Source organism: Antrostomus carolinensis, unplaced genomic scaffold (genome assembly GCF_000700745.2).
Source record: "Antrostomus carolinensis isolate BGI_N321 unplaced genomic scaffold, ASM70074v2 scaffold18093, whole genome shotgun sequence".
In the NCBI taxonomy this organism is placed as follows: Eukaryota; Metazoa; Chordata; class Aves; order Caprimulgiformes; family Caprimulgidae; genus Antrostomus; species Antrostomus carolinensis.
The window spans coordinates 23,778-50,147 of record NW_010304676.1 but is presented as its reverse complement, the minus strand read 5'-3'; the positions used below and the strand labels follow the sequence as shown (position 1 = coordinate 50,147).

The following is a 26,370-nucleotide window of genomic DNA, read 5'->3' as shown; positions in this document are numbered from 1 at the left end:
GGATGTAGGTGATAAAGGAGTTCCATAAAAATGTTGGTTTAGTGCTCTACTGTAATTTTGAAAAATTCATATGTTAAGACATGCTACAAAAAGCGATAGAGTAGAAAATATTAATATAGTACTGCGTGGCACCATGGTATATTGTGTTACCACATCGTCTTTCAGAGACTGTGAAAAGAACAAGCAGAGGTAAGGAGTGGCCTTGATGTAAGGCATGCCTGAATAAACTAGAGCTATCCCATTCAGAGAGTGATACCCGGGAGGCAGCGTGTTAGGGGCTGGATACCATTATGAGTGACCCAGTCAAATGGAATAAAAAATAGATGTTTATGACCTTTTCTGATATACAACAACTGATACTAGCAGGATGCAGATGCAAAGCAAAGCAAAAGGAACAGTCCTTAGTTAAGAGTCACTTTCCTTAGTTGTACAAAATGAAATCTTACACAGGTTCAAAAGGTTGACCTGATCCAATACAGCCATTCATGTGTTACTAAGGTCAAATGCTTTTGGTTCTTCTCATTTAAAGGGCCTGGTTTTCCCCTCTCCCGTGCATCATCGAGCTCCGTTATTATATTCCATCTATTTATTTGCATCTAGTTTGGATGATGCGATGACATTCTTTACTTGCCTCTGAAACTGTGATGTAACATTGTAATGTAAAATTAACCCTAGCCCTGAAAGAACCCTAGCTGTAGGAGTTTAGTAGTAGAAAGCACAAGATCATTATGAGATTTTATTACTTTGCAGTAAAGTTGTTCATGGGCTTCCAGTGTCTCTGCTCCATTAGGATACTCTGGCATGTCAAATATAATTGCATTTGGCTTAGATTCTGCTATTTAATAAGTATATTGTTTCAAAAATGGTGCTTGATGTCAAGAGGAACACCAATGAAGTTAGTTACATAATATTCAAGGTGTTATGCTACATTAGTAAGTCTTGCAAAATTTTGCTTGAGGGTTAGTCAAGAACAGGGTGTGAGATCTTTCTTTAAAGAAAAACTATTATTCAATTGACTGTTCTTGTCTTAGAATCCTTCATATTTGCTCTCATCCTTCACAGATGTCATATATCATATTTTGGAGTTCTGATAATTCCCCCAGATCCAGAATTTTCTTTTTTGTGTTTCAAAAAAAGACAAATTAGGTGGCATCCCTTTGTACACTATGAGAATTACTTTAAAAGTGATTTAGGGAGTATACCTCCTTAGAGGGTCTGTATATGCTGTCTCCAATGCTTTCCTAAACATAGGCATCTTGGGAATAATTGAAGTAGTTCAAAACCTGTAGTTTCTTACTAGTTGATACCAAGAACTAAGTGCAAAGTTTCCAGGGTAGGTTTCCATACAGCATAAATGTATTTCAAAGTGTAAAATACTGCTGTTTCTTGAAATAAAATGCTAACTCACTTCGGTTTTAAACGAAACAGATTTTATGAAACATAATTTTAGAAATATGTGAAATCCTCATGTGCCAGCCAGTATTCAGAACACCACTCTGAAGTGACTTTTGCAGTTCTTTTAATGGACAAAATTTTGATGAGGGAGTACCTTTAGTTTGGGTATGAATCAACGGTGTTTACTAGCAGTCCAATCATGCTGAATTATATTTAAACTACTATTTTAAATAAGTACTTTGTAGATATAATTCTATGACTGTTATTCCTCTCTTTTAAAAATAAACATCATTATGAAAATATTCTTATGTGATAAACATAAATTTTCCATTTTAAATTCACAAAAATATATTGGAATTATACAAGTCCTAAGCTGTGAAAACTGCTAGCAAATAGGGACATTTTTCCCCAAATTAACTAAGCTTGGGGGGTTCTGATTATGAGATCATCTTTTATGTTAATCTAAGCAAAAAGGAAAGAAGACAGAAACAAGGGGAGTTTAGGGTCAGTTCCAAAGAGTGCACAGTGATCAGATTTTGTGAGACAAATCAAAGGGGTGTATTTTCTTAAACAATATTTGCTGCTTTGGGGATTTCAGGGTGTGATTCCGTTCCAGATGGACTTATCAAAAGCAGGAGTCATTGCACTGAAGTTATACATGTTCAGTGTTTAACTGGTATTAAACTGATTTGAGATGACAGACCATTTCCATGTTCTTTCAGAGCAGGCCATGTTATCATCAGTGTATTTAGGAAATTAATACATATTACTTGTATATAATTTACTTATAAATGATAAGCAAGGTTGTTTGTAATGCTTTTGCTAATGTATGGTAAATGGGGATATGTATCTGTCCTTCTAATATTGGATGTCAAATAGCAAAGCTATGGAAGGTTCTCATTACATCACTGCTATGAAATTGTTCCTAATGTTTACGTGTGAACACGCGTTCAAGAAGGACCCAGGACGGTTTCTTTAATTGTTTTTTTTTTGTTTGTTTCTTTTTGGGGAGTTTTTTTAGTATGTATAATTTCTTGTAAAAGCCTAATAACTAAATTATTGCCATTTGTATCTTTGTGCTTATTCTGCTTGGATATATTACCTGGAAGATCTTTAGAGCAGTGATTGAAATTAACTCAAAAATAGCCTTTAGCATGATAAATATTTGTATTTAGACAGAACCTGGGGAAGTCCTTCTAGCCTCTGACAGAGCCCCTAAGGGGAGCTGGCAACTGTAGAGCAAATTGAAGTGTGCAAATCTTCAGCCTTGCAGCAGATAGAGTAAATATGTGCAGTGTAACACAGCAAATATGTGAAGGCTTTTCGTTACGGAGGTGTGTAAATGTTTACAAATATGATTAACTGCAGAGCAGAAAATCCATTTGCAGCATCAAAGGCAAAACTAAAATTACTTTTTCCCGCCCCCCTCTAGGATTATGCTGAAAAGAAAAACACGATAGCAAAAGCTCTGGAAGATCTTAAAGCCAACTTCTACTGTGAACTCTGTGACAAGCAGTACTACAAACACCAGGAGTTTGACAATCACATTAACTCTTACGATCATGCTCACAAACAGGTAAGAGGAATCTGCTCACTCCTTTGACTTAGTTTCAGGTAGAATAATGAAATCAGACATCCTTCAGGCAGGTCTGGAAATCTCAATTGAGTTGTGCCCAAATTTCAGGTTCTAGGAAGCAAAACACACTGTTTTCTTAGAAACAAATGTTAACATAAAGATTTTACAGTCAAAAATTCTTAGGTGGAAAGGGAAATGCGATCATTTAAATGATGAAGAGGAACAGGGAATGATGAAGAATATGATTTAAAGTGTAAATGTACAATTTCCTTGTTATCAGTTTAATTTTAGACATAAATAAATACTGTGGTATACCTAGGAGACTGTTTACTGGGAAGCATTTGTTGCATGAGATGTGGGTAGGAAAATTGCCGTACTCTTTGGTAAACTTTCTTTTAGTGCAGATACAATTCTGAAACGGGCTATGATTTTACTTAAATGCATTGAATATAAAAAAACCTGTGGTATTGAAAAGTCTCTGGCTCAGCTCACAGTAAGATATGTGTTGGCTTTAAAACATTGGTATTTACATTTTTACCACCACATTTCATCACTGCTCTTCCAAGTTGTTTGTCTTTGGTAAGACAAAAGCAGTGCTTCCACATAACAGAAGGGGCAGTACATGCCAGTGCAATGTCCTGGTCTCCAGAGGGGTCAGGACTATGTAATACAGAGGAAAATACAATGCATCTTGACTCCACCAAAGAGGTATGCAATGATAATGTAAAGATATGTAATAACTGTACAGGAAATTTCTACTTAGTCCACTTAGCTGGTAATTACTCTGTCTCTTTTTTTTTTTTTTTTTTTTGGTCTGGTGAAATCATATGATTGTGGATCTGGATTGATTGCTTTTCATTCTAATTGAATCTCCCCTTGTCCTGTAATTCTGTTCAGAGTGAACGTAGGTGAGTTGCTACATGTGTTTTATATCTGTATTATGTAGGCCAGTGATTTGCTTTTCTCTACTTCAGCACCTCTCCCTGCAACACTTCCCTCTTTCTCACTGGTATTTTTTTATTTAGCTCATAATTTACACTGTCAGTGTGAGTGTTAGATTTAGTTTTGAGAACTAGAGAGATGTGGACCTCAGCAGCAATAGCAATCTATGAGAAGCTGGAGGGAAAGATATGTTAGATAAGAAATTAACAGGTAGCTTCATTGCATCCTATAGATATTTATTATGAGTTGCAAATATTTTTAGTTAAAATACAGCTGGAACTGATTTTTCAGCTGTTATGTTCACACAGCAGCACCTCATTGATGGAAGGCAGGAAAAAAGAAGTGATAGGCAGTCTCTTCCCCACTTGAACTCTCTTAGGATTTTTTATTAATTTTTCAGTGCTCTGAAGAACTTTTAAATAATAACCTGAAGGCTGCAGTGTTCATTCCTCTATTCAGTATTAATAAAAAACTGATTTTGAAACTGAGCTCAGGTATGAGAACAGGGACTTATTTCCAGTAGTTCACATAGTTATTCTTGTTTTCTGATAGTTTTAGACAAGAGATGGTGGACACCGCACCAGTGTCCGACAGAGCATGGCAGATCATCCCTCTCCATCTTTTGTATAGGGGCTCTGTATGTCTGTGTTTGCATGTGGCTCTGTGGATGTGTGGTGAAACACAGGAAGCCATCCTCTTCCACTGTTAGACCTCCACAATTCTAATCTCCCTGGTAGGAAATCAGACAAAAGTTTCAAGTTTTCCAGTAGAAAAAAATGTAGAGATGCTTGTTTGGGCAAACTAGTAATTTTCTGTAATATTACTGGCAAATAAGACTATTGATTCCTGAGATTAAAACGTCAAGTGAAGTTTAACTCTTCTGAAGTGTTTTTTTTTGTGGTGGTTTCTACTGGTGTGATAAAGAAAAAACATTCCTCTTCCCAAATTTTGGGTGGAAAAGGAAGCAGGCAGCATATGCTGCAGTGCAGGTTCACTCAGATTTGCTCAGTTTTCAAGGACCTTCATAGCATGTGGGGTTTTTTTGAGTAACCTAATTTTACTAAGTGTGCTAGAGCCATTAGCAGGTCTTACTGTTGAATGCTCTGATTTTGTCTTGAAACTTCCTACCTCAATGGCAGAAATTTTCCAGCAGTTCAGTAGGGGTGAGAGGCACAGATAATCTGTCTTTGGATTTTGCTTCATATTTTTCTCTTTCTCCCTTTGAACACACCTTTCTACTAATAATGGATGTGTAAGGAAAAGCACTTACTAGAAAAAGTTTCCCACGATCCAAGAATAGTGGTGAGCATATGCAGCCAGTTCAGTTTCAGTGATCCCAGCACCTGACAGTGGTTTCTATATCATCAAATGGATTAAAATTCTGCCTAAACCTGAGTTCATCCTAGCTGTTCTGAAAAGCCATATTTAATCCTAATTGAGCGCGCTTATCATACCATCTAAGCCATGGGATGGTTTATCAGAGAAAATTTTCATAACAGCTCCTGTACCTGAATTTTATTGTAGAAGATTTGCATTTTTTCCCATCAACTCAAAGGTTGCTAGCACAGAAGATTTACAAGATTTAAAATAGAAGGTTTTATGATTAAACCACAGTTTTTCTCCATTGGATGGGAGGCCCTGTACTGTCAGGGGATGGTTGTGTTTCAGTTTATTTTGTTTTATGCTTCTGAATACCCATGCTTTGAGATAGCATGAGATCCTTCTGACTGGTCCAGAAGGAAAGAACAGGAATAGGACAAAACTAATTTTATTTCCTAGGACCTGAAGGAGTTGAGACCAGTGTCTCAAGATCTCCACTGCCTCTGTTAGAGAGTTCTCTTGTTCTTAACTTTGATAATACAGTTTGCAGAGCAGTATCTGTAGCCTTTATGAAATACTCCTGGAAAAACAACTTGCAAGCAGTCAATGGTAATAGAGAAAAATGGACTCTTTTTTGCTTTGAAATACTAGACAAAAAAATAAAGAAAAACCCCTAAATATAATGCAGGTGTTTTTTAAAAAACAAAAATGTTCTGGTCTCAATACAGAGAGAAATGTGACTAAGGCAGAACTGCTGTTATTTAGTACAGTAATGAGAGAATTGCTATTTGATGATGATGGTCTAAAATAACGAATGCAGCTTTTGAGACCCATGCTAGGACTTTAAAAACATCTGTATGATTTTATGCAGCATTTCTCAAGTATTCAGAAGCACATGAGGAGCTCTTTGAAGTGCTGTATTCATATAGGGTGAAAAAAATCCTGCCTGTGTTCCTCAAAACGCTGCGGTTTTGGTAAATGTGACTGAGCATTGAGTCTAAGGCTCTGAATGACCTTCGTCTCGTAGCTGTTCAGAGTCAGGAGTTGTTTTGTCTTGTCAGTGAAGAAGGCTGGATCACACAGCTTGGTCCCCTACATCATCCCTCAAGAGCCTTTTGTTGCTACAAGAATGAAGTGGTTTTATTCCTGTATTTGAAAGTCTTCCTCTCCATCCCAGAACTTCTGATTAATCACTTAATATCATGGCAATGCATCTGAGCTTGGTGCTGTTTCCTCTCCCTGGAGTGCTCTTCCAAATATCAAACAACAACAAAAAGCTGTGATGCAAAATAAAATTAATAGCCCTAATGTATTTGCATCTAGATATGCAAATACAATCAATTAAGTAAATTATAAGTAGGAATTTTCCCCCACAGAATTAGAGGTCATTTCTCAAACTGTCTCTCCCCAGATGAAAATGATCTCCCTGCTCTAAAAATGTATTTAAAATTGTATGGAAGTACTAAAACACAAATTATGCAGGAAGACTAAATTACTAGGTGTCTTCGTTCCCTATTACAGACACACATTTCTCCTGTCTACATTTTTATTTCTTTTTTCTTTGTTAGGAGATCAATGCCAAATAGGTTAGAGAATATAAATCTGTAGCAAATCAGAAGTCCAAACTTTTAACATCTTTATGTATTTGAATAAATATTACATGGAATATGGGTGAAAAAAAGAAATTTGGGAGTGGAAGGGTGTGGTTAGGCATAACAATAATAATGAAACCATAATTTTGTTAAAGGCATACCTCCTATGAGGTATGAAGAATATAAGGTATGACATAAGAGCAGCATAGCGCATTTGGGGATGCCTGTGTTCTCAGCAAAGATAATTGGATGTTACCAGTTGTTTGACACTGCAGTTTTTTTTTAAAAAAAAAAGGCAGCAAATCCTTGTAGTCATCATTATAGCTTTTTAAAAAAAAAATCAATCTCATTCTAGAGTTATTCCTTCTAGAAAAGAAAAGATCCCATCTCTTATACTTGGTTGGTGCCTGCAGAGGGTGCACTGCAGAGCGTCTGCTGGTCACGAGCAGGTCAGCTCAGGGCACTGCGGTGGATCTGCTCACAAACCATCTGCAGCTTCTGGCGTAGCCAAAGAGTTTATATCTGTTTGAAGGGAAATGAGACATGAACTTGGAGAATCGCACAGAGAAAGAAATTAACTATTTACTGTGTGCAAACAGGATTTTAAGTTGTTTTTTTTCAGACCTGCTTTTTGCAGGTTGGATCCCACTGGAGCTGTTTGAATCAGACTAAGACAGAGACAACATGTTGTGTACCATCTTGGAAATATAGAAATAGTGTTTCTCAAAAAAAGTGTCATCTTCTAGGGCAGTATCTTAATAAAGAGTTTTATTGTAGTACAGAATAAAACCATAAGAGCTTCAAAGGTGTTCTGAAGTTTTGCTTCATAAGCAAAATGAACGTGATATATATGAGCGGGTCATAGTTTGGGGGATGCTCCCCAATAAGGGATCTCATAAAATAAGAACATTAAAACTTCTGTTTCTCAAGTTTTTGAGTGTAGCCTTTCCTATGGATAAGCTGGAGTTGGTTACCTGATAGAGTAACAGTGAAGGGGATCACAAGGAGGGATGCAGAGCAAAACAGTGCTCATTTCGTGACACATGTCTGGCTTTGCCAGGCTCTGCCTGATGAGAGGTGCCCAAGAGGGGAGGCTGGAGGCAGAGCCCAAGGCCAGCTGTGCTCCACTGGGTCCCCTCCTTTTCCAGCCCCAGTATAGCTCCATGCTGCTTGACATCACGTTGTGTTTTGCTGGACCCTGCCGTGCACTGAGCCCAGGCAGGAGGGATGTTTAAGAGGACAAAATAGACAAAGAAGGCCATGGTGAGAATTTATGGCTGTGAAAATTCCCGGGAGTGATAAAATAAATCACTTCCTCAAGCACTACCTAGGCTGGTCTTGCATCAGAAGGACGCCCGTATGGATGTCTCTGTGCCAAGCCCACGGTGTCCTGTGTGACTGAGAGGAGGGTGGGTGTCTTTCTGCTGGGGGAGAGGGGACGGACAGCAGGAGGGCAGTTGCAGTGCAGGTGCTTCACGCCCTGGGGGCACAGCGTGACCTTGGGGCATGCCGTTTGTTGGAGCCTGGGGGAAACCATGCTGGGAGGCACTTGCAGCATAATTTTTTTCCATTCCTTGTAACTGAAAATAATTATCTGCAATACATTTCAGTGCGCTTTCTCTTCCTTGTAGCTAAGTGACATATCACTTTTAATATCAGATAGGATTCTTGCAGCTGAATTTTCTGGAATGGAAGAATTTTATATTCCTTCCCTAACTTCAGCTTGTTTCTCACATTAAAAGAGAACAACATTTCGGTGGGCAGGCAGGCTTAACTTTCCAAATGTTAAGCAAGCATAGATGAGGATTTAAACATTTTTGTTTAAATCGATCTTGTGTAGCTCTTTCTTACTTTTATTATTGCTTTCCCAGAATAACTCTGGGCATCTCTTCCTATATTTCTTTTTTCTCTCAGGAAAAGATAGTAATCTTTGTAGCCTTTTTAAATATTAAGGGAATGCAAACAAATGTTCAGCTGTGTGTTAATATACATATATATATTTATAATGCACACACAACCACAAAATGACCCCCTTCTCTTCCAAACACATGCTGCTCTATCACTGTATTTCAGGTTTTTTTCCATGGCTATTGCATTATTTAACAGTCTTTTGTGGTTGGATTGGAGTTTGTTTGTTTTTCAGTAAAAAGCTTCCTTTTAAGTTTTAAGCACTTACACTGACAGCAATACTAATAAGGGTCATCCCCAGGCCTATTAATTATAGCTCAGCGCTGCTGGTGGCACTGTAGCGGAGTGTTGCAATAGACTTTGTGCTTCCTTTCTCAACTCCTTTAAAAAACCCCCCACAAACCTCCTGCTGTTGCTCTGAAGAGAAAGGCACTATTGCCAAGGAGGAGGGAAACAGAAATGAGGGTTATTAACAAACAGAAATATTGCTCCTTTGCAATATAAGAGAGTGCCCAGAACTTAATGCTGGAGAGCAGTTTCCAGGTAGGGTCTGACACTGGGTGGTGGGCAGCCAAGTGCTGCTTCTGGGGTCACCCTTGGGCAGACCCCAGGAGGTGGACCCCCATCCTACCCCGATGGAGAACCCCCTGGGCCAGCAGTGTGGGCAAACACCTCCTGGGTGCCACCAGAATAAAGTGCAGGGAGGCCATTAGCAGGAACTACACAGCTTCAGGAAAAGGGGACGTAGAGCCCCATTGCATTAGGGCACAGAGCCACTTGGAAAGGGATTTGCTGGTCTGTTAGTGATGCGTCTGCATTGGCAGGCTGCAAATGGTAGTCTTCATTCTGCTTTATGAAATGTATTTTAAAATTAAGCAGTTAGGTCTGTTACTTATGAATAGTTCAGTATATTTAGGGAGAAACTTCACACATTGTTTCCTGAATGAAAGAAACAAAAACCAAACAAACCCTATTTTCCTTTCAATTTTTATTTTACCTATACAATTTAATCCCAGAAATTGCCTTCTCGATTGGTACCAGTAACAGAGTATTTAGGCACTCTTTAGCTCAAAAATTGTACTGGCAGGTTAGATGAAGATATTCTTGAGTAAAATATGAATACTGCAAAATCCAATTTATTGCCAGCTAGCACTGTTTCTTCATTGCCAAAAAAGACGTATCACTATCTTCCTGCCTTAGTAATTGTAACAGAAGAAGTACTGCATAACATTTTCCGTTTTTCGTGTTTGGGAAATTCTGTTCTGTAATAATGTTTGATTAACTAATTGACTTATTTTTTCTGAAAAGGTGTTTTTAGAACAAACATAATTACAGGTGAGAAGTATATACCCTATCTGTCCCACTAATAGCCTTCAAACAGAATATTAACCCCATGCACTGAAACTTCTGGTGCCACGAGGAACCTGTTCTTTAACCTGGGAGTAGCCCTACACAGCTGCAACCCTTCCTGAGTTTAGAAACTTGGTATTTCTCCTCAGTTCTTTATTTTTTTTTCTGTTTTGAATTTTTACAGCCTTCTCCTTTCTGTCCTTTTCAATATCCAGATCAATCTGATAACCTGATAAATCAATGATGTTATATTTCCATGCAAAAAGAATTACAAATGTATTTTCCAAATCTAGATTGAACATGTCTCCTTTGGGGACAAGGAGAATACAGGGCCAACGCAAAGAGGGAGGGAGGAATAAAGGACAAGAGCAAACATGGTTTACTCGGCACATTTTTTCCCTGGCATGCATTTCTACTGTTCACTCTTATTTAAAACCATACTTATAAATTTCAGTTCAACTTTGTCTTTTTAAATCAATTCCTAAAACTTTCTACATGTAATTTAGCTGAACCTGAGGCTAATTTTAAACTTCCTTTAGTGTATCAGCATTTATCAGGTTTCTGCTTTTTGGCCAACACTGTTGCAAAAGAAAATACTTTTTTCCATTCAGCACTAAGATAAGAATGGACATAATAATTAACATTTGAATATAGGAAATAATATAGTGTTCCAGTACATGATTCCGGAGGCATCATGCATATTGTAATGTGTCTTTTGGCATACAGTGTTTTGATGGGGAGAAATGATTAAAAACTTGTGTTTTACAAACTTGGAGATCAGATGATAGTTCACCTGTGACTTGCTTTGTTGTCTTGGGCTATAGATCAGCTAAGCAATTATCTGGAAGAAAAATACTCTTTTTTTATTTTTATTCATTCCTTAACGGAATTAATCTCCCAAAGTTAATTTAAGCGTTATTATGGCTGCAAAGTTCAAACCAATCAACTGAATACCTTTTCTGTCATTTTCATAAATTCCAAATGCAGTTCCATTGCTGCCCTGAAAGTAATCAAGTAGAATATAGATTAAGTGTAAGGAATGAATAATATGAAAAGCATTTTGTTACTCCATGGTTTTGAGCTGTCAGTGATCATAGATAGTATTTACTATGAAGTTTTAAATTTTCTTAGATTAAGGAGAAACTAATATGTTGCTAGTCATATATTAAATTCTGACCTCTCAAGGTGAATCTTTTTTTGTGACATTAACATGATTTAATTTGCTAAAACAATTAAGTGGTGCATGTGAATGGTTAGTACTCTGTGCTGCAAAAGCCACCATATAGTTTTCTATTTGCTACCAAAACAATTTTCTGATTTTTCTTTTTTCCTTAGGTGCTCTGCTAGAATTATATTTTATGCCCTGAAGCTTGTGCATGCTGGTTTACATGCGAGAGTTCATTCTTCATTGGGAAGAACTGCACAACCTTTTCAGTACAAGCCACAATAAATCTTAGGGCAATTATCACAGTTTTGCTGATCCATGCACAATCAATCCTTTCATTTCAGAAAAAAACTTTTTCTTTTTTCAGTAGTGGTTCTGATCTGTTGGCAAAACATAATGTTGCAAGCAGTGTTGCCTTTTGTGAAGAGATGTGACAAGACAAACAAAATGTATGGAAGTAATAGTTGGTTTCCCTCAAGTGATGATTCCTGCTCAGTCTGCCCACGGTGTGCAGCAGGACATCAGGTCCTCCACAGAGCCAGGGGATTCACTTACAATATATCTAAGGAAAAGTTGTATGCCTTGAGCAGATGACTTGTGCTGTAGCTTCTTTAGTCAGACCAATGCTACTCTAGAAAATATAATTACTGTTGTTCTGCAAGTTCAGTAGCAGCTGAAATGTCTTCAAGTTCCTAAGCCATTCTAGGAATGTTCAGCCAAGTCTAAAATATGAACTTGTGTTTTTCTTCTTGTTTCATGTGCAGTCAATGCAGTCTTGGAACAGTTTAGCTGCAGAGCCTCCTTTATGTTTGTGGTTGGATTTTTGGGTTTGAGCTGCAGTGGTTAGCTGATTGTCTTTTATTTTTAAATTAGTGCTACAACTACAGCTGTCCAGGAAGGGTCTGAGTGACTCCCTGATTTAAACTTTCCCTACCTTCACACTGCAAATGAATGAAATTAGAAAGACTTCAATAAAGGCTCTGCGGGCATTTGAAGGAACACATCAGGTGAGCTGGAATGCGGTCTGTATTGACCTCTCTTGGTAGGCAGGCAGTAGCCCTCATTTAAGAAGTTTTCATGAGTCAGTGTTCAAGAGAGGAAACCTAGAAGTGTGCCCCTGCCTTCAGTCCTATTTGTGTTTTCGATTCAGCTGGACCTTCTCCTTCATCTCAAAGATACCATACACTGTTATTCCAGTAATACCTCCTAGTTTCCCACTATGATTTCACCTGTGATTTTCATGACAAACATCCTTGTAACAAACCTGAATTATTCTTCAAAGGACCTTTCATTTTCTTCCAAAGTCTCCATGTGTGGCAGAAGAGTAATGATTAAAACAATTGGAAGTGTTGATGTCTTTTGGATGAGTGATTTATTTTATTTTTTTGAGATGTTCAATCTGCAGAAGACAATATAAATACAAGCAGTTTACATGACTGTGCTTTCCTATTGCAGGCATCCTTCTCTTTCCTTGAGTTGTCTGTTCCAACAGCATGTTGTATGTTTTCTTAAATTAGAACCGACAAGAGACACATAATATACTGTAACATAAATAATAAATAACATTAATTCAAGTTCATTCATGATTAATGCTACTACTTTTAGATGCCAGGCTTCTCTGATATGACTTAATGCTCTTGTCTTGATATACCTAATGATACCAAGAGAGAAGACAAAAAGTTAGCTCTGCACCTGTAACCCACCTTCCTTTTTCTAGCACTGAAATTCAAGAAAAGTTAAAAAATCTGTTAAATTAAAACCTCCACCTTCTTTAATGCTGGATTTTATTTATTTATTTTTAACCACCTTTTTTGTATATTTTTGTGTAGCTGTTAAGTGCTTGCTTGCACTGGCATCTGTATGGTGACATCTGGTAGAGGATCTCATTGTGTTATGTGATTTATAACTACAAAGAGATGTATCTGCCTACAAATTGCTTGTAATGAGAGCTAGAAACAAAGCAAGAGACACATAGTGAGAGTATGGAAGGGAAGGGTTATGACAGTACCCCAGAGGTTAAGGATCATTATCACAGACTCCCTTAAGGATCAGGTCTTCTCCTCCTCACCTCTGCCCATCTTCCTCCCCTGCTGTTATTGTTGTCACTCTCCTGGCTGCAAGAAAAGCAACTGTCCCCTGGCCAAAGGGGGCTTTTGTGGAGGCACACAGTACTGAGTGTTGCAAGAGCAGGGCACTTGTTTAAGGATACTTAAGGTTATCAGTCTTTGTCTCATGGATAAAAGGCGTGGTATTGCTGTCACTAGATATCATAAAAAATGGAGATCTATATTGATTTGAAAATGAACTCACGAATAGGACAAATTAGAAAAAAGTAAAATAAGTGAGTGAAGCATTAAAAAGGTGCTTATCAAACTCACCCTTAGTTGTTTTCACTCTCATTTGCTAAGCAAGCACTGAGCTAACACGAATGGTTCTCTGTATTCTGTGTTGTGAGACAGAGGCTGCTGCCACCTCTCCTTCTGTCCCGTCTCTTTTCAATCCCACTTCTCTGCCCCAGCAGGAGACTTTTCTTCTATGCCATCTCAAGACTCATTTCTTGCTTAATGAATCTTTCTTTTTTCCTTTGTTTGGATGTGAGTACAACACATGCTACTGAAATGGGTTATTTCATTTTCTTCCCTCACTTCCACCCATAGTAACATGATGTGCATTTGTAAGGAACACCATGATTAGTATATTTTCCTGGCATCTGCCTACTGTGTAAGGTTGGTTAAAAGTTATGTATTATATAATGAGAAATATATTAAAAATAACATCTAAGATAAGTTATTACAGTCTACCTGTGAGCATTATATGTTCACTGAATATGAACACATTTGACTCCTAACCTGTATCACACCTGCTTTGCCTACAAAGGCTGTAACCTCTTCATTCAGCACTTGGTGTTTGCTTTGCACAGTGGAAACTCTAGTCTGAGTTGCTCCTTAGCGACCAACACTGCCAACATCTTCAGACAGCCCAACCAGTTATAACTGAGTTCAACTCAGATTTCAAAGAGCAAAGAAGGCTTCTGAGAGGCAGGCAAAATCACTGGAGGATTAACAGCTAAAAAAATTACTCTACATGGAATATTTGCAAGGAAGTTTTTGTATTCACATGCTTAGAAGTAGGTCAGGCCTGAAGCAGATGTCCACCCACCCCATGCCAAAATTCCTGCAAGGCAAGTACTATACCCAGTCCTATTTTAGAATTCTTTTTCTTTTTTTCTTAACTCAAAAAAAATCAGAGTGAGGAGGAGTGGCTGTACAAGCAAAGCTCTCCTAACAGCTGAGCAATAGGATTTGTAATGGTGAGAGCTGGGTAGCCTTAAAAGGGTAGGTGTTGAATAACCTCACTTATGATGATGAGATGGGGGGCAGGGGTGTGTTACTTTACTGAAATAATGGCAGATTACATCTTAAATGATAGCTACTCTTTTCCAGATGACTCTGCGAGTAGCAGATTTTTCTTCTTAAGCAGCATTTGTGTATCTTACTTTTGGCTCTGCACACCTGTCTGACCATGAACAAAGGGAAGCTAGAATAGCTAATGACTCATCTCTCAGCCTTGATTAACGGGAAGATCAACAAGGCAAAAATAATGTCATATCATTTTCCTTAAGCAATAGTGAGAAAAAAAATGTGTATTTAAAAGTGCTGGGTTTGGAAGCTTTTTATTCCCTTAAAGTGGACTTAAGATAAAATTCAAGGTTCATGTCTTCATTTGAGTACAGCTTCTCTACCTGCTCATTGTACAACGGAGATTCACCCCTACAAAGGGGCTTGATCTGCGGGTATGCATGGGGACCTTTGACTCTTTGTGAGTCCCTCAAGTTACTATCTGAATTGGAGATCTTTGGCCTGTAATTTATTGTTAACAGGGAACTGAGAATAACAGGGTTCAAGCAGTGTACGTATCTTTTCTTGGTCCACTGCAGAGGGTGAGCAATTCTGCAGGTGAAGCCAACCCAGTTCTTCATTGTTCTGATTTTTTTTTTTTTAAGTGAAAGAAGAAAAAGGCAGAAGCATGCTTCTGAGCTTGGTTAACTCTTGGGGTGAGCCTCACACAAAGAATTTAATGGCTCTGCACGCTGTGCAAGGTCTGAATTAAGCAGGGAGTTGGAGTGAGGGAAATGAGAGCAGCTGATGAGGTCAGGGAGGGAGTGATACCCTGCCTGCCCCTGCGCTGATCGAGGGGAGGAGAGCTCATCTTCCTGTGGGATGTGGCTGCGGGTGTGCAGGAGGCTGCTCGGCTCTCTGCAGGGACAGGCGCCCCAAATAGGTGCCTGTCCCTCCCCAGGGAGTGATTGTGCTTAGCTGGAGGGTGTTAAAGGTGGGTATGGCAAGCCCACCTGAGGATTTCACTTGAAGCACTCATTCATATGTGTACACTTTGTAAAAAAAAAAAAAAACAACCCCAAAACACCAAAAAACAAAATTTAAAAAATACACAATACTCATACTAAAAATCCAAAATACTAGTAACTTCTGGGAGCACGGATGATTTTTGCAAAGTAAACTGCCTGTTACGCTGCTAAGGAAAATATTTTCTTGTACATTTGTAACTGCTGTCATTGACAATGAAATTGCTTGAAAAATAATGGTAGTGTGTTGCCTACCATGACAGAAACTGTAAGAGGTTTTGGCCTTTAGTACGCTTTAATGGGTGCTCTACAGAGGAACCGACACTCCCATTTATTAACTTGTAATTGTCCCAAATAAATCCTGCTTTTTTCCCTCCCAGTAGATTGAAGCCTAGTATGTTAATTGTGCTGCCTCTTCTCTTGGCCTGACGCCTTGACAGCTCTTGTCAGCTTTAAAAGTTATTCCCATATGAAAAGTCTACCTCTACTGGTTATTCTCCCATTATGGCCTTGCCACTCATGTCTTCTGTGTTTTTTAATTCTGACATCAAAGTTTACACTTAGTGTTGCCCCCTGACAGGAGAGTGCTCTCTAATGACGAGCAGTAGGTCAGTGCTCCTCGTTCAGAGAGAACGCAAAAAAATTAAATCTGGCATTTTAGTTTGCAAATGTATGCCTGGGGCTCTTGCTTTACTAAGGCTCAGATATTTGCTCTTCATTAAAGAAATTAGGTTGTACAGTAAACTGATTTATTAGCTATACCACCCAGTGCTCTCATCTCATCAAATCTCACACTGTGCAGGACTAGAGCATCTCATAATTTCTAAAAAAAGACCGCTAATTAACATTTATGTGCTACGGGACATGATGGTATTTCAACGGGTGGCACTTTTTCCTTTGAGTCGGTATTGGAGCAATATAATTGTGTTGCCAGAGTTGCTGCCTTCGAGATATAAAACCGAGACCTTCACCACAAGGATAATTGAAGCTCCCAGGCTGCTTTCTTAGGAGCAGGGATGGTAACTCAGTCGCGCACTGGCCAAAATCCTGGCAGGTAATTAGATTCTGTTACATTAATCCCCCCTGCAGCTTCTGCTGATGATAGTGCCACCTCCTCTTTCCATCCTCGCCGTTCAGTGTAATTGGTGTGCACTGTCAGACAGCTGCTGCTGTCTGTCAAGAGTGGTTGTGTTGTGATTGATGAGTGACGTGGTACAGGTATACTCCTCCACCCCAGCACCTGAAAAAGAATCAAAAGCAATTCTTACACTGTAGAATTCATTGCTCTCAGAAGATAGGATTTGTTTGGGTAAGGAAAAAATGCTACTTTTTGAGTACTTAAGTCACAGAAATGGCTGGTTTCTGTATTTGGGTTTCATGGCAGCAAATGAATGGTGCGATTACCCTGGAACTAGTCAGATCCCATTGAGGAGAATTAAATGCAATGGTTTTGCTTCTACTTGCTGAAAATGCAATAGGAGAATATTATTTGGGACAGTCTGATGTGTTTTGGTGTGATTTTTTTTTTTTTCTGATGACTACTCTGATATGCTCTAGAATATAACTTTTAAAGGTATCTCTCCCTCTGATGAAGTTACAATAATGTGGGGAACACGGAGTAACTAGGAGAGGCCAGTAAAGGGTTCCTCTTCAAGTTGTTGACTCTTAAGCATAATAACATCTATCAAGGTGCTATAATTAAAGGTTTCACTACGTCCAGAATCTTTTATGAGTGAAAGGTAAAACTATCAAAATATGAAATAATTAATTTTCATGTTCCAGTTGGTCTGAGCCTGAAAAACCAAGCTGCCAACCCTGTCTCCCTAAAGAGCAGGGACTAGAAAGACCAGTTCTTAGAAAACATGATTGTCGCCCCAGGTTCTCCCATTACATTTAGGATTAAGAATGAGAAAATGAAGGCATTTCCATTGTAAACCCAATTCAGAGAGCCATTATGAAAGACCAAAAAGAGTGGAGGAGCTGTACAAGAGGAAGGATCAACTAATTTAAATGTGAATGGCCATTAAAATATCATGACTTTCTTAAATTTTACATCCCATTGGCCATTTATTTGCTGCTGGTGGGTAGAGTTAAGCTTTTCTGTAACGTGTTAATGGCTGGAGAATGCGTCCTGAGCGGCAGTGGGAGAGGCAATGCTTTCCCTGGCACTGAGCAGAAATCTGGATGCAGATTGCAGATGTACTGTGTACAGGACGCCAACTGGTGTCCTGAGGGTCAGTCGGTGTTTCAAACAGAATGATTTATTGTTAGTGATACTGCCCCAGGCAGAAGTGAGAGTTCTCGGCATCAAAGTGACATGTACTCTTTGTAGGCACACGAGATTTGTTCCACAACATCTGCTAAAAGAGGAACGCAAGTCTAAGCTGTGCTAATGTATCTGCTTGTGAGGGTGTGAGTCTGCTACGTATAATTGTATAAGAAAACACTGGATCTGGTTTCAGTAGTGAGAAGTACTGAGGACTTTTATAGCTTAAATGTGTACACATTTGATGAGGAGACTCAGCTTGTGCTTGTGTTAGGTGCAGCTGTGTACGAGCAGTGTCTCAAGAAAGGCTCTGAATTTATGGCAGGAAGCAAAGTATCCAAACGTAGGTGTTCAGTGATTTTGTTCTTACATTTCACCAACTTTTACCCATTGAACGAAAGCTTGAAGTTGTAACACTGCAAAATATTGCTATTTTAATGCAAGAGGTACTAAAAATTATGCAAAATTACCGAAGCAGTCCTTATATTTTGTATTTAGTGACCATTTTTCAGTGCTATCTTTCGTATACTTTTTGGAAGGCTATCAGTATAAAAGCTAATTTTCTGCCACAAAAATGGTCATTTGCAATTTTTCACCCAGGATCTGATTATCCTGCTTAGTTTTTAGAGACAAAGGTGTTAAATCCCCAGCGTAAGATGTTAGTTCAAGTGCTATGTTTTATTAAAAATGGTGGAGAATAGAAAAAGCTGCATAACTGTTACAACCATTAGAACTAAAAAGTTGCTACTTTACTTCTATCTTCGGTGATCTTTCAGTAAGTGTTTTCTCTTAATACAAATTGCTTTCATTTGGGCAGTATGAGTGAGAAAGAGCTTTAGTTGTCTTCTAGCAGCTTACCCAAGGATCCAATTCCTCATAATTCAGGAAGGTCCTTCTGAGTCCTGATACAGGTTTTGGTGCACAAACCAACATCTGGCGCTGCCTTTACAGAACGGTGAAATAACAAATGGTCCTGAAAGAAGTCCCATGTTTGTCTACCACTACATCTGAAAAAATGTTTTGAATGATGAAACTATGAACCATTCTCCTGCCTTATGTTAGCAATGACTTTGCAGATCCATGACTTTGCAGATCTATGGCTAATCCTCGCTTGTAAGCATCTCTGTGCCTCTGCAATAAGACAAAACAACATGAAATGGGTCATGCGGATTGCAACTCCTCCTAATATTTTCTCAAATCAGAAATCAGATCAAGTATTGGTACTGTTGAATGTTTTTTGTGGCAGCTGCTTCACACTAACTCAATTTTACAGGCAGAGTTTGAAGGACAGGCTATTTTGTTTTGCAATTGGGGGCATACAATAAATCTGAGTCAGAGCCAGAAATGGTGTATGGGTCTCCTGATTGTCTTTGTTTGAAGACTATCTGGCCATCCTTTCCTTTAATTACAAATGTGCTCGCCACCCAGTGTACCATGCATTCATTTGCTGATGTAGCCTAGTTTTGTGGCACCCTGGTAAGGACAATAGTTCTTTCAGCTTATTTACTGCATAATAGAAATGATGCTGCTCTCTGCTGAATTGCATTTTTTACTAGAACTAGAAGATATTTGTGTCTTTGTGTTAAAGGTAAATTTTTTTCACTAACTTTCTAAGCTTTGGAACTTGAGAAATTTTCTAAGCCTTACTGAGTCTTTCCATTACTATGTAGTTGCATCCTACACAAGCCAGCAAGAAACAGTTTTTGGGGATGACAATTGAATGAATGAATTCAAGATTTTCATAAAGGATGAGTCACTTTGATGCCATTAAGAGAGAGAATTCCACCAATGTATCCAAGATCTGCAGAGGGAAAAAAGTGTCACTTGTGTAAAGTTGTGTTCTTCTGACCTTCCCTAAGCATTGTCTGTGGCAATTTTGCAAAAAAACCCCAAACAATTAAAAAAAAAGGAGGATGTGGCAGGGAAAGGCAGATGTCTTACAGGTTTTTTCCTATCCCAGCACAGAGGGCACTAAAGCACACTGCCGAGAAATCTTGGAGCAGCAATGTGGGGACTTGAAGGCAGAAGTAATATTTTAAGACCAGCTTACTTTAAGGGCTGTTGTGAAGACTGAGGGCAGGTATCTGAGATATGTAGGTTTCCATGGGAGATAACTTGTGGAGAAAACAGCCAAATTTTTGGTAGGATAGAAGGAAATGTCATTATTTGTTTCTCTATTTTTTTATGGCTATCTGTAGGAAAAGAAGTATATAAAGAAATTTGAACCCAGATTTGTTGAAAGGTTTTCCTCTGTTCTTAATTAAAAACACCCATAAGATTTTCTAGAAAGAAAGAGGTTTATGTAGTTGACAAAATTAAAAACAAGAACTTTGGTGATTCAGAACCAGGAAGATATGGTGATCACCCAGAACATTCTCCTGTCAAATTAAAGACCAACAAAGATACTTGTTTCGACTGAATAGTGTAAATCTTGTGCAAAAGTAGAGAATCTGGTCTGTAAATACTTATTAATTGTGGAGTGCTGTAGCAATGCTTGTGTAGTGCTTGAGGATGGTAAGAGGTTTGTTTGCAGGGCTGGGAGTTCTCAGAGTAAGATTACTTTTTCTGGTCTTTGTAAGAAGAGCGGGCAGGGGTTTCATAGCTCTCACTGGTAGTCCTTAGTTGCAGAGTACTTTTGTTTGAGTTTGTTGCAGGGAAAAAGAGTAAGGCCCTTTTTTTTTTTTTTTTTTTTTTTACTTCCCTAAATACACAGTTACGTTGGCCTTGAGGTGATAAAGCTTCTGCTCAAATTTTCCATTTTCTGTGGCAATGTTTCATCCAGAAATACCTTCACATTGAGTAGAGACATTTTAAATCTGTCTTCTACTGAGATATACATAAGGTCCACCTAGTTAATTGCCCTTGTTATTTATGTGTCAGATAGCTAGGTTTCTATAGGCTTCTTTTTCTTCTTTTCATCAAAGTTTGAGTATATTACAGTTCAGGTTTCAGAGTTGTTGATAGTGCTCTATTCAGCACTGTTGATAGTGCTCTATGCTGTCTTCCTCATGCAATGCTCACCTGTTAATCAGAACCTGTATCATGAGAGTGGATGTATTTCTATCCTGGCTGTTATTATCAGAAAGAAAACGTAAAAAAAGGATATTGTCAGTTTTCCTTAGAAACTGCTTTCTGCCTTTAAGAATGTGGACTGAGATTTGGGTACATTTCCATTTAGTAATGAGCTTTACGTTATTAGTTAATTATTGTTTTTATTAACTTCCTAGTGATTCTTAATCAAGGGCAAATTATCTCCTGAAAGGTTCGTATCTCATTGAGGCAGGGGAATATTGCCACAAATTGCTTCTGGGTTACATTAAAACAGAAAGCTGGACCTGCTGTACCAGTCATCAGCTCTGTCGCACGTTCAGCCAGTTCTTGAGGCTGAGATACTTGACCAAACACCTTCTGTGGTTACGTAGGTGAAAGAAACACACCTGATGTGCAAAGCCAAGAATTTATTGTTAGTTTAGCTAACGTCCTAGCAACCTACTGAAAGAATTATTATTAGGCCAATTACAATGAAACTGACTTGTATAGTCCAAATTATCCAATTATAAGAGCTCGTTCCTGATAATGATACAGATATATGTAAGCTTTCTAGTGTCTGATCCTTTTTTGGTGTTACAGTCTTCCCAAGAAGAAAAGGGATGTGTCATTACAAGTTCTCAGTACGAGTTCTTCATGTGGGAGAACGTGATGTTGATATTGGTGGTTTCTTCATCCTTTTTGCCAGGAGGGAGGTGAAGTTTGATGATTTCTTTCTTCTCACTTTGAGGTCTGTTTGGGGTCATTTTAATGTATTTATTAACACAAATATGTCTTCCAGTGGTTCCCAGTTGCATATTGTAGTGAAATTTGCTATATATAGTGTAAATTACATGTTTGATGCTGCTGCTTTTTCTTTTTATCCCTAAACCCACTTCTATGCGTATTTTGAAGTTACCTTCCTTTAGCAAGCAGTAATTGAACACTAGTGAGTTGTTTATAGCCCTGGGACCCTGGTGTCATCCCATTCCTTCCACTTCCAAGGCCTCTTTTATGACCTATGCTTATCCTTTTGGGGGGTCTGTGTTACAGTCCTGGTTTCCCTCAGCAGCCTCCAAGCTGTGTTTTACTGATAACTTAATACTTTATTAACACAGTGTGGTGACATATAGGTCCTTGCTCTACATTTACTGATATTTCAGTTTGCAGAAGCAATGATGCGGTAGAAAACACACATAAATCGATTTGTGTGCTCTCATAAGCGCTTGCTACCAACATCTACTACTCACAGTAGTGTCAGTGGTAAGTTATCAAAGTTACTTTACAACACACTTCATTTGCATAGTTGAAAATGAAAGCATAATTCAAATTACAATGTGGATTAATTTTGCCTTGCAAGATGCAGTCTTCATATTTAATAATTTTTTTTTCTTTAATCCTATGTTTTTCTCAGAAGAATCTGTATAAATAGTATTAAGGGTTGGCTTAAGGATAACGGATTTTGTCTGTGCCAGTTAGCTGGGGCTATGAGATACATGTCAAAATTTGCAAGGGTCTGTGTTTGTCTCAATTTTAATTGGTCAAATGTTACATATTCTTTGAAGAAGCTTGTTGTGGTCCTAGGATAATCTCTGTCAAGGACCAGATCCTGCTGATGAGAAGCAATTTGTGAACAGAGGCTTTGAACGGCTCAGTGATCCAACATAAAACTGATATGAGAAAACGATTGTGATTTAGCTCTGACATAAAGAATTAAATAAAGAGCTAACTTTGAGGGAATTCATGTATCTCCTTCAGCCCATTAGAGTTATTAAAGTATCCTTCAAAGATTATAGAAAACATCCTTCAGGGAACCTGACTGTAAATATTAATTCCTCATTTTCAGTCATTGTGCATATTGTAGAGGCTGGGAAGATTTAAGATTTGGTAGGTTCATTTCAGTTTCCATGGCAGTCTTTCCTAAAGTGTCAGTAACCAACGAGGCTGAAAACATAGACTAAATATTTCTGCTTGTGGTTTTTAATGTGCTTGTAGAAAGGGTATTGTGTCCTCCTTCAGTAAAGAAGGAATAATCAGAACAGCAGCATAATCCTACAGAGAACTTCAGTGCTAGACACCCAGTGAACCATTTTGTCCAAGGTGAAAAGCTGGTGGGTCAAAATAGATGCCAGTAGGTGTTGGAGGGCACTGGAGTGAAGAGATGTTGGATGAAGTCTCAAAGATCTCAGAGCTGCCAAGTACATTATTCCTACAGAAAACAGCAAAACAGTCTCCAAAATGAGCAAAGACAGCTTTAACAGCTGAGCCATCCAACACTAGTGTGTTGATGGAGCCATCCATTTTGTGGCCTTATCATCTCCCACTAGAAAGTCATTTTATAGGGAAATCCAATATTCCCTCTTCAAAGAGATGTAGATGTGACCTTGCTCTGAAAGGAATTCTTGGTGAGGAAGTCGTTCCTCCTGTGAAATGGTTTATGGAAGATGAATGCTACTCAAATGGGGATTTTTCCAAAAGCTTAAAGCTTTCTAGTTAGAGTTTAGATGGGATGTTGTGGAGCTTTCGTTGTTTATGCATGGTAAATTGTAACTGGTCAGAGAACAGAGCGATCGCCAGCATTTAGCAAGCAGTGACTGAAAATACCAGGAGGGGGTGCCTCACTGAATTGGTATTTTGGTTGTGGAACTGTCAAACTTGAAAATACTGTCCATGCTATGCTCAGAAAGAGTACTCTGGATGCTTAAACTTCACTGCTGGAGTGAAAGGAAGGTGGCAGATAATGCTGTGGGACCAAGGAATGGCACATCATGTATGAAATGATCCATGCTGGGTTGTCCCTCTGGACCAGAAAAGAGGAGCTATGGACTCTCAGGACAGCCCCATGCTTACAACCACATATTCTTCCCCGAGGTGTGGAGTCAAGCCCTTGGGTCTTCAAGAAAGCTGGGGAGGAACTTCTTACAAAGGCAGGTAGTGATAGAACAAGAGGTAATGGCTTTAAACTGGAAGAGGGTAGGTTTAGATTAGGTATTAGGAGGAAATTCTTCACTGTGAGGGTGGTCAGACACTGGAACAGGTTGCCCAAGGAAGTTGTGGCTGCTCCTCCCTGGAAGTGTTTAAAGCCAGGATGGATGAGGCTTTGAGCAACCTGGTCTAGTGGAAGGTGTCCCTGCTGATGGCAGGGGGGTTGGAACTGGATGATCTTTAAGGGCCCTTCCAACCCAAACCATTCTATGATTCTACAGCAATACCTGTTTCTCTAGCAGTGCTAGGAATAACCATCCCTTGACAGGATTTCAATGTTGCATATGGTTTTTTTTAATTGGAATCCTAAATGGTGCAGGAGTGTGTGTAAAGGTAAAGAGATCCTTGAAGATGTGATGGGTACTGATCTTGTCTTTAATTGTTGTGACTGAAGAAGCTTCCTTAAGTACTACTGAAAATTTCCATGCTGAATTGAAAACCTCTGCTCTCCCTGAGCTCAGCAGGAGTTTCTCCATTGACTTCAAGACAAGCAGAATTAGGCCTAGAGTAATTAAAATAAATACCTTTAAATTGAAGACTAGCATATGTAACCACTTTCCAGATGTACAAGTGCATGTCAGCTTTATGTTCTTTCCATTATCTGGTAAAATTAATTTGATAGGCAAGATGCTAATTATGTATTTCTATGCTATTTTCTTTGGTCTTGGCCTTAATAATTATGGAGTATTCTGCTGATTTTTGCTGAAGCTAACAAAAAATACCCTGCAGCCTGCAATAAGATCAGGCTGTTGTTATACATGTGATTAGTAGCTATGGCAGTGAAATATTCAGTATGCAATGCTCAGCGATTCTGCAGGCCTAAAACAATGTTTTTGCACAATGGCAGTGCTGTGGCCATTTAGTCAACTTCGGAAAACGTAGTTATCTTAAAACAAAGGCAACAAGAGTCTTAATTTGTGCTCCATAACGTGTTATTTGTCAAAGTCCTGGAGCCTTGTTCAACTATAAGCCACAATGCTATCTGAATCCAGCAGCAGGGTACACTGGAAAGGAGCAGATGATGTGCAGGCACCAAAATTATGTCAAATGAAACATGAGGCTTATTATGCTGGAAAGGACATTCATCATCACATAATCAAGTTTGTGTTTACTTTTGGCAGATAATTCCTGAAGGAAAAGTGTTAAAAAGAATAGAAAGCAAAGAAAAATTTGGTTTCAATTCTATTGCTCCAGCATATCTTTTGCAGTCACTTAATTAAGAGTAATTAGTAAGATCTTCATCAAAGATAACTAGCTTTCATGTATATTACCGGTGCAAGTGTGCAAAATATTTAATGTTCTGATTTTCCTTGTGATTTTGAAAACAGTTAAGTTTTCATTTGGTTTAGGGTTTCATTTTAAGCTCAAGTTTCATTTATTTTTTCCCTTACATAGGAAGATCTAACTGAACTCGAGACACTCGAACAGGAAAGATGCTTCATATATGAGTATGAAGTAGTCTCAAAAACTACTTATATTTCATGAGAAAATAATTTCAGTTTTTATATTAAAAAGTAGAAAACACCAATGTTAATTTTCAGTTGTATAACATAATACATATATTTAATATATATTTGTATCATCTGAATGTAAAAGCTGGTTCAACAGTTCTTTTTTGCACTCTACACAACAAACTGAGCTACTGCATGTTGCTCGAGTGTGCTCCTGAGCAATTTACAGTTTCTGAATATTTGCATTACATCAATTAATGTAAAGTTAATAAAAATCCCTTGAATCATGAAGAATCTCTTCTCATCACACGCCTCCCTTTGGGCCTGTGATAGGCAAATAAAATAATCCCAACCTTCCCTCTTCCCTTCCTCCTAATTAATCCCCACTTTCTCCCCAGTCTGGGATGATGCTCGTGACAGTGCTGGAAAAAGAGCACAGTTTCACTTCAGCTGAGTCTACCTCTTCAGCAATATCCTGGACTCCAAGGACTTACTATTTTAAAATCTTGCATATATCTATATCTGGGTGTTTTAGATTTCTTCTAATATTAGAAGACCATCAGGAGGGTATGGCTGGCAATTTGTAGTAGAAATAGAAGAGAAAAAGAATTATTCACAACCTGAACATTCCTTGTCATGTGGAGGGCTTAATAGCTGATCATATAGAATGTGGATCAGTTGCAAATTTGTGGAGCCCTCGGTTTTTAAGAAAGGGTTTAAATTTGCAGCTTAAAGTGATGCATACAGCTATAGGCAGAGGCAGTTGGCAGCAGCTTATAACTTGCAACAAACTGAAACCAGCAATAAATCATTGTTATTTATTAAAGGCCTCTGAAAAACAAAGTGAATGGCCAGTGTACATACACTGATGAAGTCAGGAGATGAGGTAACTCACTGCATCAGACAGAAGTAAAAATGGTGGTTGGAAGGAGTCACTGGCTTCCTGCTCACCAACACGAGATCATTGAGTAAGATGGGGCTTTTTTCACCCATGTCTTGAATTTCTGCAGGGTTGGAGTCCCTGTAGGTA

General features: G+C 38.5%; 1 protein-coding gene across 1 annotated transcript in view; it reads left to right on the top strand.

Annotated features, from left to right (window-relative positions):
- Positions 1 to 2,827: 2,827 nt before the first annotated feature.
- Positions 2,828 to 26,370, top strand: part of ZNF804A (zinc finger protein 804A) — a gene marked incomplete at its 5' end in the record, with an annotated part of 36,173 nt that continues 12,630 nt past the window's right edge. Inside the window, one exon of the mRNA XM_010164535.1 lies at positions 2,828 to 2,971. Coding sequence (XP_010162837.1) covers positions 2,828 to 2,971 — 144 coding nt within the window. The remainder of the gene's footprint in view (positions 2,972 to 26,370) is intronic.